Here is a 15,192-nt window from a genome sequence, read left to right on the forward strand (position 1 = left end):
ATTTACTGTTGTTTCTAAGTCAAACATTAATCACACACATTAGACAGTTACATTAATACAAAGTTATAGTTATATTTCCAAAGGGCTTGTAACCACAAAGCTAAACAAACAACCTAGTTCTACAGTAATTTCATATAAACTAAGGATTTAATAAATCTGTTGTAACAAATTACCAAAGTACCATAACGTCGGTGGATAATTTATAAGTGTGCCGTAATCTGTCCGCGGGGCCCAACAACGTGTGGACGTAGATTTGTAGGGTGACCACAATGTCGAAAATCATGGATTTCGAAAAAGAATTTGTGAAGATTTAGAATTGTTATTTTATTTCAATCTAGAATGTGTTATTTTTTTAATATTATCTACATTATTTCATAGCTAAGTGATGTAATAAAAATAAATATCTCTAAAGTCTAATAATAAGTAAGCGAAAGTGTGTAAGAATTGTAGGTAATAGAATCCCATGTTCTATGCCTTTCCCGACGGGAAAAAGATGTGGTGTTATGTATGCATGTGTGTAATAAACTTACACCAATAATTTCTAATACAAAAATCATATAAACTTATAATTTGCACTATGTACAGCGAATGAAGGATAAATAGGCTTACAAAAGCGGTATATAAAGCGAAGGTTGGTGGTAGGGCTGGCAGAGGAAGACCTAGAAGAACGTAAATTGACCAAATTGGAGATGTCCTTAGAAAAGGTTTAGTACGTTCTACTCCGAACCGGCGTGAAACGATTGATAAATGTGGAGGAAGCAAAAGAAGTGTGACAAGATCGAAGCAATCTCTGCTTACCCCGGTGGGAAACAGGCGTGAGTTTATATTTGTGTTACGCTACAATATTAAAATAATATTAATTTTGCATTTCTCATGAAACATTCTCCCCCCCACGTAAATAGCAGTGCGATATAATTCTTGCTATTAATGTAAGCCAGAAACAAAATATTGTTTGAACAAATTAAGGCCCTGTTCGAGTCGATTCGACTCGTAAATATACAAGCACAGCTCGTGTCTGTCGAACAGGACCTTTATTTCAACCTGAGTTTCCGAAACAAGGGTTAATTACTAACTTCTTTAGAACAAATCCTATAATTGATATTAAGTAAAACATGTTTTATGGTGTTTCAAATAAATTACCATTCTACTGCTATAGACTAATAATTGCGGAGCATACTCCACCACGCCACAGATTAATAAATACCGCGCTTCTTCACTACGGGTTGACAAAAAACACTAAAAAAAAACAATTAAAACGAACTCGTTTCCAAAGCAAACCCGGTAATCGAACTCGGGACCTCTGGATTAAACTGGGTAATTGTACTTTAAGGTATATACAATTTAACTACAAAATATAAAGTAATGTAATAACAAATTTTAAGAAAATGTTTACAATATATTTTTCAAATAAACGCTGAAAATTCCGGAAAATTCATAAAGCAAAGGCATGAAATTGCAAAATAAAAGAACGATTCGCTACGCGTCGCTACGTTTCGTAGCGCGTAGCCGCCGTAGGGCGTAGCATCGTTCTATAGACAAAGTTTTATGAGTTTGTAAGAGGTAATCTCGTGAACCTGTATGAAAAATTGTACCTTCGGATAACTTCCTGTGATAGCGAGTATCGGTAAACTATACTTTCATACTCATTAAAACTTGTACAATATTTTCAATACTGACTGAGGTTTACTTCTGTGCTGAATTACGAGTAAGGAAAAACATGTATTATGATGAGTTCAGCTGCTTATCATTCCTTATCATCATCATCTCTAACCTCATCCTCATTATTCGCGCCGTTGCAACGATGTCATCTGACCACCGGGCCGCTGACCTGCCCACTGATCATCCCGTGGCCACCTTCTTGTGCCGGCCTTTCCTCGAACATCCTCACATCTAGCCAAGTTGGCCTATTTCTGCTTAAGCCTCGTAATTCACCTGCCCATTTCATAGACTTTCGTTTTTTGATGAATATCAATATTGAATACGCGATCCACGAGAGAGATGCCTAACTTAGCTTCATGGTTGTTTGTGGAAGTTTAATTTTGTGCATATACGTACTCTTTGGTTAGACGTTAGAATGGGAAGAATACATTGGTTGAAAATCTTAATCTTCAGGCTATCTCTTCTATAATAGTGTGTTTCAGCATCATCATTAATTTAACGGCAACGTTCATGTCGATGTAGCATTTTCCATGCTACTTTTCTAGAGAAAAAGGGAAATGGTTTCCCTTTTGCCTTTTGACAGAACAGTTACTGCTGCCCTCTGTCAGTTTCCAGGTTACAGTCCCGGTGACTTGCCCCTTCCTTCCTGCATTGCCATACCGATGGCTCTCATCTCCGCTTCTGCAACCGTTGAGATTCTCACCCTATCCTGGGCAAGGATTCTACGTTATACCCCGTAGGTCTGGGTCCCTATCCGAACTCAGCCACCATCTCGCTCCAGCCTACTAAAGTAAGAGGCGCCCACCCCCGCGACAAGTACGCGCCGAACAGGAATTGCTCCAGTGGAGGGCAGAGAAGGTGCCTCTGTCATCCCTGGGGCTAGGTTAATCTTGTATGAAACCAAAACCAAAGGGCATAGTGTGATTATAATTCCATATAAAATTGGAAAATGTAGAACATTATACTTTATAAGGAAAAGTTATTCATCACAAGATAACTTTGGTTAGCCTTTTGGCATTCAATATTTTAGCGAAGGCACAAATAGTTTAGTCTGAAATTGGGTTTAACAGGGCTGTATTAAGAACTTTGAACGGTCTATGCTTAGAGCACTGTTCACTGAATACGATCGTGATTTTAAGTGTATCCCTGACATATTTTCGGTGGACTGCAGCGCCCATGTACATTTATATTTCGTGTTTTTTTTATTTTATTCTTAGACTAGCGACCCGCCCCGGCTTTGCTCGGGTGCAATGCTGAGGAAAAAATGAAATTGTTTACGACATAACATTAAGAACCTCAAAAATAACAGTATTTCTCCACTATTTAATGGATGTTATTATACAAATAAACCTGTCTCTTGAATTTATTAAAAAAACCGCATCGAAATCCGTTGCGTAGTTTTAAAGATTTAAGCGTAAGTACATACACATATAGGGACAGAAAAAGCGACTTTGTTTTATACTATGTAGTGATTACGTAATTAATATTGTTAAATTGTGTAAGTAAATGTTTCTTACTACGGTTTCTTATAAGAAAATTTTTGTTTTTAATTGATGTTCTTGTGAGTATAATAAATAAGTGTGAAGTGAATTAAAGTGTTAATTGTGCACAATTGATGATTAAAATTCGAAAATAAATCAAAAAGAAAATTTTACATTAATTTTGGCTTCTATTTCTAAATTAGAATTTTATAATTCATTTTTGACCTAGGCAAATACCCTATTTGAACTTGAATGACCCCCTAACCAGCTGTTTCTTTGGTTACATCAAATTCCGGCTCTGTTTAAGGTGCTTAATATCTGGAAACGCATTCTGCGGTCGGCATTACACCGGCTGTTGAATAATTCACTAGTTGAACAGGATCATGCCTTCTTTGAATAATATTGTGGATTTCATTATGATGTTAAATTAGAAAAGAAATTCGATCAACTTATGTATGGGTTAGCACAGGGTATTCATATGACTCCAAAGTCTAGTAGTCAGAGTATTGGGCTCACGATCCGGGTTCGATTTCCGATACGGATACTATCGAAAATCGGTTTGTGAGACTGTCCTTTGTTTGGCTAAGATATTAGATGTTGAATCATCTTATAACTCTAAAAGGTAAGATGATTTCGTGCTTTTGAAAGAATGTGAAGCCGTTGGTTCCGGGCTATTAGGCAAACGCCTCCACCAACCCGCATCGGAGTAGCGTGGTGGAGTGTGTTCCATACACCCTCCGGTTCATTGTAGCATACAGCCATACAGGCCTCCCTGTATCCAGCAATAGGACGTAATAAGGCCTCTGTGGCCTCTGTGGTCCAGTGGTTGAGTGTGGGACTCACGATGCGGACGCCCCGGGTTCGAATCCCGGTGGGGACATATCACAAAAATCACTTTGTGATCCCTAGTTTGATTAGCACATTACAGGCTGATGACCTGATTGTCCGAAAGTAAGATGATCCGTGCTTGGGAAGGCACGTTAAGTCGTTGGTCCCGGTTACTATTTACTGATGTAAGTGAGTGATGTATATGAGCCATGTCAGGGGCTTTTAGCGGCTCAATCATAACCCTGACACCAAGGTTGATGAGGTTGGTATTCCACCTCACAATCCACACGATAAGAAGAAGACGTAAAAAGGAACGTCCTTATTTCTCTAAAGCGATTTCTTCGAGGCAACCGTTGCACACGATCGACGATCGATAGATCGACGTTGATACGATCTACTCTGAACCGGCGTGCGTGTATGAAGCGATTGATGAATGTGGAGGAAGCAAGAGAAGTGTGTCAGGATCGAAGCAAATGGAATTCTATAGTCTCTGCTTACCCCGGTGGGAAATAGGCGTGAGTTTATGTATGTATGTATGTATTTAACCGTTGCACATCAATAGTCAAATGTAACGGATTGCCGATCCAAATACTCGTGATCCATCATAGACTACTCGCTGGCTCTCGAAGCTTGCGAACAATACAAACCAGTTCAACTGTAAGGCAAAATTAATAGTTACGTTCGAGGACATTGTAGATTTCCCTATTGAAATTGGCTGGGTAATGATCGGGCTTTCTGGATTTATTACAGACCCCTTCCCGGGCTCTTAGTCTTGAGCAATATTGGAATCAAGTTAATCACAACGTCGTTCAATATTCATCCAGGGTCTAGCGGTTTAGTGGCTCGGATCTAATGTCTTTGAGTTGGACTTATATCGGTGAATAACCTATTATATTGCTTACTAGCTCGCGACTTTTCATACAACATTTTCTATCTCCTTAGGGGTTGAATTTCGCAAAATCCCATCTTACTGAGCACTTACGTCCTAAAAGGAACCCCCATGCAAAATTTGAGACTTCCAGCACTTGTACTTTCTGTGATTTCGTGATAAATCAGTGAGTGGTTAGTATTTCGATTTTATCCAAATATATATTTTAATGTTATGGGCGATAGGCTGATCCCTTATCACCAGTTTACGACATCGTATCAACAGTGGCTGCAATTGGTCTTTGATTACTTGTGGCTCTGCCCACCCCATTAGGGATTACGGGCGTGAGTTTATGTATGTGTGTGAATGTATATAAAGTTTTGAGTCAACGAATAATGCCCATCTTCTTCTGTCGTGTGTTTTGTGAGGTGAATTACCAACCCCATCAACCCTGGTGTCATGGTTATTACTGAGCCGCCATAGGCGCCTGGCATGACTCATGTAACGACTACGTACTTACATCAGTAAGTACTAACTGGAACTAACGGCTTAACGTGGCCTGCGAAGCACGGATATTTTTACTTGTTGGACAATCAGGTGATCAGCCTGTAATGTCCTAACCAAACTAGGGATCAAAAAGTGATTTTTGTGATTTGTTCCCACTGGTATTCGAACCCGGGACCTCCGGATCTTGAGCACAACGCTCAACCACTGGACCACGGAAGCCGTCGCGATTGGCGCACGAATTGGCGCGGAGCGGAGAGTCTTCGCTCTATACATAGTAGTATTCTTTATTCTTTACATAAGTACAATGGGAAGGTTTTAATTAACTATTTGTTTGACGAGAGTCTATGACAGAGAGTTACGACAGTGGAACCCCGTTTTCGTATTTATGTACGAGAAAGACGAGACGAATGTACGAGTGATTACAATAAAACTGTTTTATGTCCAGTCCTCGTTTGTTTTACTGCCTGTAATTGTACGTGAAATGAAAAATTTCCTTTAATGCCGGGCTACCTTCGGCTCCGATTTACATATTAACATGCACAATCATATCTTATTTTGCTTGTGATCCAGTTGATAGCCCAGGTAGCCCAGTTGGAAGAACGCTTGGCTCTCATTACGAGGTCACAGGTTCGAATTCAACACGGGCCTGAACCTATGGTTTTCGAATGCACGTTTGGATAATAAATTATTATCACGTGTCTTCAGCTGGAAGACATTGTGAGAAAACCCACATACTTACACAAGAAAAACGTGGTTTTGAGGTCATGTGGCCTAAACTGTAATTGAACTGGATTTTCCTTTGGATTGAAAGGTCAGACAAGCAGGCGCTTTGGTAAAAAACTGGACTTCTTGGGTAAAATATCTGGAAATCTTCAGGTAAAGTGAAAACGCTAGGCAGATTATGACTTGCACTCTTGAGCACTCTAGGGTAGTTAGAACCATACATGATATAAAAAATATCAATAGTACTGTCTTCAATATGAGAACCTTGAAATTAAAATTATAAATATTCAATGTATGTTTATAAAATGATGAGCTCATCGCATCCCCGATATCTTCTTCTTCTATTCATTTTATCCTCGAATAACAGATTCCCCCGTATAATGGTTCTAAACTTTGTTCATCATCTTCAATTCTTCACCTGATACTTTTCAAACGACATCTTAATGACGTAAGACTTATGCTTAAGTACGTTCATTCTTCTTCACAAAAGATCACCTTCAACCTATTATGTACAGACGATCCTTCGACAATCACGTAATTCTTTTCAAGAAAAAAAAATCTTTATTCAAATAATCTCTTGTCGACGCCTTATTATACTTCCATACAATACTTGTAAGTAGAATTTATTCGACACTTAAATGTCATTGAAAATGTTACGGCGAAATAGCTGAATAATCGTAAAGACCCAACCACAGAGTGAGTACGCCAGCGTCAGACCCTGGACACTCCATATAAAAATCTTACCGCTTGCCACCTTACCATAAGTGCGAGCAAGACGCACAGTCCGTCCGCTCTCTCCTTTACTCCTTACTGGCTTACGGCCATTTAAGACTAGCCATAGAGGCGGCCAATAAGCTCGCGACAATAAACACTTCAGAACCCCGATACCGACCCTGCCGGCGCCGTGGTCGAAGAATTCCCTCATTCGGCGCTTACCGCTATCGACTCACTAGACTCGATTAATTATTTCAAATAAAATCCTCTCAGACGATGCCCTGAACCGAGGTTGAGCTGCCTGAGCTGAGGAGCCAACTGCGCACCCTCAGGCCTGTTGTCTTAAAAGTTGTACCGGATGAGAGCCCTCAGCGCTCCCCTTTTGTCCAGCCAAGTAGTTTATGCCATTTGCGGCAAATCTACAATAAGTCACGTCAAAAAAGGCCATTTACGGCAAAAGTAAGACCGGGGTCGGGGCAGAGGGGCGCTTCTGTAAAAATCCGGACCTGTCAAATCTTGAGGCCAGGGAAGCTGACCTTGTGAAAAAACGGGATAATACTAGGGGAATGATGATTAAATGCTGTACCTACTGCGGCTGTGTTGTGTCTATATTTAGAACTACGCAATGGGATATAATTACAGAAGGCAAATTGGAATATATTTATACAGGTACAATAAAAAATGATATTGTTTATACCGGGAAAATAAAAATAGTTATTTTGTTTATAGCGGGAAAATATAAATAGTTATTTTGTTTATCACCATCACTAATTTAAGAGCCACGCTCTTGTCGGTGTAGCATGATTGTTACTTTTTTAGGGAAAAATAGGGCAGTGGTTTCTGGGATTTTGTTTATAGTGGGAAAATAAAGAAATAATTAAATACCCAATTATAAGCAGAAAACTTGGTGTCAACGTTTTATTATTGTATTGTTTAGTTTTCATTTATAAAGAAGTTTGTTCCTTTATAAATGTTTTTGTAAGTCCTCTTGTTTACGCCATAGAACCAAGACGAAGAAAGAAAATTGATTTGATACGACTTCCTTGGCCTATTGTAGCGTTACTATGGCAACCAGAGGGCCGAAATCCTCTCTAATTTCCATCGCGATGAATACATATAGAACAAGTTTTTAGTCCATGTCATGGGATTTCAGGTCACTGATTAATAAAAAAAACTTTTTTTCTGTAGCCTAATTAATGTCCCACTGCTCGGCAAACGCGACCCCCTTGTCTTTCCAATCCTCCCTGTCTCGGGCATTGTCCGGTCAGGTGTTCTACTTGTTTTCTGGAAGGCGTCTAGTTCGTCCCTCCATCGTCATTGTGGTCTGCCTCGACGTCGACGTCCTTGTGGGGCACAATCAGATATAAAAAATACAGCTATTCAATTCTTAAAACAATGAAAAGACGGTACAACTTACTGATATAAGTACGAAGTCACTAAATGACCCATATCAGGGGCCTTTGGCGGCTCAACAGTAATTCTTACTCCACGATTGATGAGATCGGTCGGATGAATCCACCCCACAACCCACACGATAGAAGAAGAATATTTTTTCCAATTGAACATAATTTTTAGGTCTGTACTGATTTATACCTTTCAATAGCCATGTGCGACCAATCTACGTAGGTCTTTGATTCGCCATTGTGGGCACCGTATTCTATGAATTTGGCGTTTGCGGAAATATTTCTAGAGGTCTTCCTGTGCTGGTGGAGGATAAGTCAAAATCGTAACAAGAGTGTGTCAGATACAGGTTTGTTAACCGCCAGCCATATATCACGCGGTGAACACACGTTGATGTCATATTCAGACGTAGTGACGAGCAATGAAACGGAATAAAGAGAGATAAAGGAAGTAAGCCGTATTAACCGTATCGAGCGAATGTTTTTAATTTCCATTAGATTGGTTTTCAATAGACGCCGTGGCGCACGTCATTTGTACGAGAAGATCGTTAGGTGGTTTTGTTTAGTCCACTTTTGACATCATTGTCTACATTTGACAGATTCTTCGTTTGACAGATCCTGCTAAAAACTCGTTGAAGTACGTTAGTGAATGTTGGGTATGCCAAAAGAAGCACGAAAGTAGGATTAATGCCACAGAAATGAGGTTGCGTTGAATCTGCGGTGTTAAATTGAGTGATAGAGTGAGAAACAGTCCGATAAGAGAGAGATGTGGTGTAAAAGACGATATACTAAAATAACTAATACCCAATAAAATGGCTTTAAAGATACCAAAGTAAGTAAATCAAAGCAAAATATTATTATTTTTTTCATTTAATTTAACTTCTGCTCACATACAGCTCATATTACTAAACCGTTTTGCCTCTATATTTTTTTATCTCGAACCCGAATGTTATCTCAAACATAAAAGCGGTTGAATGAACAGAAATACAAACAGTCATTGGCAAATCGTAAATATTGTAACTGTTTGCGCGGTGGATTTCTGGTGGGTTTATATTTTTCATTAAGTTCACACATACGCGTTAAGTTTGGCTGGGGGTATGTACCCAAAAAAAAATTTTTGTTGAAGAGTACGTCTATCGTAAGGTGAACATTGTAAACAAATACGACAATCTTAGGTTTCTGATGCGGACTTTACTTTTATATTTTAACCACTTTTGACAACAAGGACATAGATAGGAGACTAAACATGACCGATTACTTTTTAGTAAAGTGTTAGAGTTACACACACAACCCAATTGAGGTAGTCAGAGCTTTATCCATTGCAAGATGACATAAGTACTCAAACCTCACCGAGCTTTCTGTTAGACCAACGTGATAGTTGGTGAGCTGTATCGCCGTCTATAATGGTCGAGCTAACTGTTAGTGTTAAAGTTAATGATATCAGAACATAAGTACATAGTGTCATCTCCTTACTAGAAAAAGTAAGACAAGTGGTTAGTAGACATTCTTAGTTATACTATACTTTGTATTTTAACTTAAAATTAAGTTACTCATTGGCCCCGATTCTTGCAGACACCTCCTAATTTTATTTTACGTTACCTACCTGTATTTTTCTTGTTCGCCTAAAAGGAAAGGGAGAGACGAGAGAGAGAGAAAATGACGATTGACAACTGTTCATTTAAAAATGAATGAATTACCCGGGCGAATAAAATAGGCATCACGCTCATATGCAACCCGTTTGAAGTGTGCTGTCAACTTAATTCTGTCGGGGTATTGGTCAATATAAAATTTTGCAAGGGCTTTTTTAAATTTCTGCCTAAAATTGGCGTGTGTTCCATAAATTCTATGCTTGTCGATTATTCGTCCCATTCCTTTTCAGTGGATAAGATATTAACAGGTATAACATAAAGTAAATTACTTTTAAATGTTATTTTATTTATAAAATACGTTGGATGCAAGTTTATGGTGATAGGTACTATGTGGCATTAATTGGGCCGCCATGTTGAGTTTCATTTCAACTTAAAATACGCTGACAGAATATGAGTGACCGGCCGTTCTGTTGGCCACTTTACAAACCAGGATCGAAGCAACTGGAATTCCATAGTCTCTGCTTACCCTGGTGGGAAATAAGCGCGAGTTTATGTTATGCACGATAGAAGAAGATGATTATTGATTCAGATTCACAATTGGATCGGATAGGATATCGTTTTCCGGGTCCAATAGTCCATAATATAAACTATTTTGGAGTATCGATAAATGCTAAATATTTCGGATTTTCACAGTATTTCATTCCTAACCGCTTGGGTAGGTATAACAGGGAATGTTTCAGGGTCACTGCACTTACGGCCGGCGTGTTGGACACGTGTCCAGGGTTTGTCCGTGTCGTGTCCGTAGCGTGTCATTAGTGGACATGTGTATCGCTTTTGTTTTTTTTTTGACGTGACTTATTATATAAGTATATAAGTTTTGTTATTAACAAATTATGAGTCCTAGTAACTTGAATAAAGTATTTAATTTAATTTATTGTAGATTTGCCGCAGATGGCATTAACTACTTGGCCGGACAAATGGGGAGCGCTGAAGGCTCTCACCCGGTACAACATTTAAGACAACAGGCCTAAGGGTACCTAGTTGGGCGCGTACCTCGGCTCAGGGCGTCGCCTGAGAGGAAAAATATTTGAAAGAATTAATCGACCCTAGCGGGTCGTTGAATGAGGGAAATCGTCGACCGCGCCGGCGGGGTCGGTATCGGGGTCCTGAAGTGTTTGGTGTGCTTGGCTGCCTCTATGGCTAGAGTAATGGGGTCGTCGGGATCGTATATTACGTTACGTCCTTCGGGCGCCGATGTATCGCTTTGCCAAATGGCTACCTGATAGGTTTGGAATAAGTATTATAAAATTTATAAAAACGCTTATTTTATACCTATTAAAATATTTTATTTTCTCGAAAAAGCTTTATATTATACAAAAAAAACATAATTTTCTACATTAATTTCTGAGTTCGGCGAAAACGGTTGGTCACGTGATTTTACCCAGCGGCACAATTCAATAAACAAAAAAATTGTCAAACAGTATAACTTGAAACCTGAGAGATAAGTTTGTGTTTATTTTGTGATATGTGACGTCACACGAAGGTCAAAAATGGCCGCCCGTATTTCGGGTCTTGTAATACACAGATAAAAATCGCATTCTTATCTTGTAAAAATAAAAATATTTGAAAATGATCTTAATAAAGGAGACTATTGGGTGATAAAAACGACATAATATTTCATATTTTATTGTCACAACTATCAAATAGCCAATTGGATACATAATTACTCTCGGGGCGCCGTGAATGTTTTGACGATAATGTGTAAACCTCAAACGGGAAATCTTACATACATAAACTCACGTATGTAATAACTAATGGGGTGGGCAGAGCCATGAGCAATTAAAAGACAGTTGTCTTTGCAGCCACTGGTCAATGGAAAATTGTATAAACTTGTCAAAGGTCTTTTCGGGCCTGTTGTCTTAAATTTTGTACCGGGTGAGAACCCTCAGCGCTCCCCATTTACCTAGCCATGTAGTAAATGGCATCTGAGGCAAACCTACAATAAGTTACGTCAAAGGAAAAGAGAGAGAACTATGTATTACCGTTTATACGTAGGTGTAATAACACAAAAACGTAATCACATCAATACTAAACGTATTGAATATCGTATTTCGAAATCCTATAACGGATTTCTAAGGATTCAAGAATAAGGTTCCTATCTTAGTAGCACACGGGCTACCGAGGCGCCCTCTACCGGCAGTATTATGTACAGTCATGAGCAATATAATGTACCCACTTTAGGACTCTGTCGCACTAACATATTTGACATTTAGTGAGACTTAAAGTTCAATTTGTCAAAAAAGTTAATGTGACATGGTACCAAGGTGTATACATATTAATATTCGTGACCATATGTAAAAAAAATGTATTTTCTTTAAAACGTTTCATAATCTTTGATAGGATACCGATGTCTCCCTTTAAGCATAATAATAGCTTGTGTTGGGACGCACCGCTCTTCCATGAATAGTAGTTTTAAATGTAATAAAAAGTAAAAAGTAAACAGACAAATTAAGTCCTAAAAATACACAGAGAGATTAAAACTAGGAATTAACAAAAACAGCGCAATAACAATACTGTAGTGCATTATTAGTTAGGCTATATACTTAATATTATGGGTGAGCAATGTACTGTATGTGTGTGCGTGTGTGTATGTGTGTGCGAGCGCGCGCGTGCGTGTGTGTGTGTGTGTGTGTGTATGTACCTAGACAATCAATAAGTTCTCAACCTCTTCGTATGACTTTTCTGCTTACCTATTTGTTATTATGTGTTAGTTGCTATGCGTACCTATTAGTTATTTTATCCTTGTAATTACATTACCACCTTACAATCCACTTCAAAGAAACAAAGTGACCCTCGAGCCAAGCTTACCCGACACTACACTGAAGATATCCCTGACATCTTTTTTTCTATTAAACTAAAATTTAAATACATAAACATAAAACATAAACTGCCTATATACGTCCCACTGCTGGGCACAGGCCTCCCCTCAATCAACCGGAGGGGGTATGGAGCATACCCCACCACGCTGCTCCACTGCGGGTTGGTGGAGGTGTTTTTACGGCTAATAGCCGGGACCAACGGCTTAACGTGCCTTCCGAAGCACGGAATCATCTTACTTTTTCGGACAATCAGGTGATTCAAGCCTGAAAAGTCCTTACCAAACAAAGGACAGTCTCACAAAATGTAAATATATGAATTTTTATAAAGAAAAATGTTATAATAAGTGCGACTTTTAGTCACGGTTTTCCATGACGTCACAGGTTGCTATTTCATACAAATTCCATAGTAATTTCATGGTTTGACTTTTAGTAAAAAGTAACTGAATTGACTAGTTACAAACTAGCCTATTGATATTAAGTTATTTCCAGGATTTGTGCCCGGTTAACGGCAATAGGTTTTCCCCTTATTACACGGGAGTTAAACATAGCTGGCGCGGAGTAGATGTACTATACACCTTTGCCTACCCCTTTAGGGATACAGGCGTGTTGCTATGTGAATCCACTTCAAATGATGATGATGAGATGATGCTGTTTGTCGCAGATTGGCTGACGGTGACGTGGGCGCAGGGCGGCATGCAGCTGCAAGGAGATGGTGGCGATGACGACCCTGACAATGTGCGAGGAAGGTCAGACCACTATCTCACACCGGACACTCAAATTCAAATTCAAATTCAAAAATATCTTTATTCAGTAGGTAACATACTTACACTTTGAATCGTCAATTTTTACATAACGAACGTCTCATCCGCCTAAAACTACTGCAGCTTCTCACAACCTGTATAGCCGGGGAAAAGAAGCTGCAAGAAAAACCTCGGCACAGGGCCCTAGACGTTCTTTAAAAAAATAAAAATAAACAAAAAATATTGATATACAATTGAGTAATTTAACTCCATACAAAAGTCTCGTTCTCACTGTGTGTGACGCCGCTTAAGTGCGCCCGAGCGCTCTCCCTTCCCTCACACCCCGGACACTTCATACAAACAAGCCTCGTTTTACACAGACACTACACATTGACATTATCCTACACGCGCATCTGTGTGTGTGACGTCTGACGCCTATACGATTGAAGACTAAAGTGAGACTGACGGGGGTGAGGTAAACCTAGCTCAACCGCTGGTGGGGAACGGAGAGCTGCCGTTCTATACAAAGTTATTATTCCTTATTCTATGTTAGTGGTTAACGGTTGTACCTAGCGCAAGCGCTGCGAATCTTCTAAAAGAAGCTTGGAAAATGAAACACCGACAAGAGCGTGGCTCTTAAATTAGTGTTGATGAACCTTTTATACAATTGCATCAATTTTGTTGGTGATACAAACCGCAACTAACTGTCCTATCTCACTAGGTGGCGTTCCAGAGAGATATACTTAGCAGATCCGTTGAGGTGCCGCGGCAGAGTGAGATAGGACACTTAGAAGGTCAGAAGACCTTGTCTTCTTTTAAACAAACGACATAAATAAGAATAGATCATGCGTGTTCCTCACGAGGGTAAAGTCGGTACACACTATCCATCAAACAAACAAAGGCATTCCCCGTCTGGTCAGGCCAAAGTGATTCGTATTGTCCGACACAATACACGGCTGAAGGTCCGACATTAACTAAATACTCCCACACTAATGATTGCTGTGAAAGGAAACAAAATGGTTTTATGTAGGTCTTTGCAGTAAATTGGGAATGGATTTTTGTGTGTCCAATAAAGTATATTTGATTTGAATGACAATAATAATTGCCTTTCGTTACTTAGGTAAACGCTTATCTAACCGTCCGCTTACCTAAGTTGATTATTCCGCTTTAAATTGCCCGCTTACATGAGCTGAAGATTCAATCACATATTCGTAATAATAATCGTTTTATCATTATTTACATGTTTTTGTAATTGAGCCTTTAACTGTTTCGATTGGAATTGATTTCTTTATTAAAATTTTAATTGAACGTGATATTTATAAGCGTTATGCGGGATTCACGAATCATATCTGTTCTGATTGAATTTCTTTTTAATTTGGAAACCTATTTGAGAAAATAATCTCGTAATTGCACATAATGTTTTTACGGAGATTGAAAATAAAATAACATATAATTATTTGTTATAAAAATGTTGAATATTATGTTGTACACGAGAGTGCAGAGTTTATATTTCTAGCTAGCGCAGTGTACTAAGCGTAGTAAAACAGAATATCCTGTAAAAATACTTTTTGCTTACGGTTTAGCTCGTCAGTAAAAAGTATTTAACATTAAACATAATCTTTCGCTCCTATAAAACAAACTAGATGTTGTGTGGTTCGCTCGCTCCGAGCCATGGTGTAATAATTAGTTCGTCAATCATGCTCATTATAGACCTGGAGGTCCGGGTTCGATACCAGATGGGGATGGGGATACTGTCTTTTGTTTGGCTAGGATATTGCAGGCTTGAATCACCTGATTGTCCGAT

General features: G+C 39.0%; 1 protein-coding gene across 1 annotated transcript in view; it reads left to right on the plus strand.

Annotated features, from left to right (window-relative positions):
• LOC126375861 (atrial natriuretic peptide-converting enzyme-like) overlaps window positions 1-15,192 on the plus strand; it is a 161,913-nt gene that overhangs the window by 71,270 nt on the left and 75,451 nt on the right. The window contains exon 4 of the mRNA XM_050022932.1: window positions 13,242-13,394. Coding sequence (XP_049878889.1) covers window positions 13,242-13,394 — 153 coding nt within the window. The remainder of the gene's footprint in view (window positions 1-13,241; window positions 13,395-15,192) is intronic.

Source organism: Pectinophora gossypiella, chromosome 2, assembly GCF_024362695.1.
Source record: "Pectinophora gossypiella chromosome 2, ilPecGoss1.1, whole genome shotgun sequence".
Taxonomy (NCBI): domain Eukaryota; kingdom Metazoa; phylum Arthropoda; class Insecta; order Lepidoptera; family Gelechiidae; genus Pectinophora; species Pectinophora gossypiella.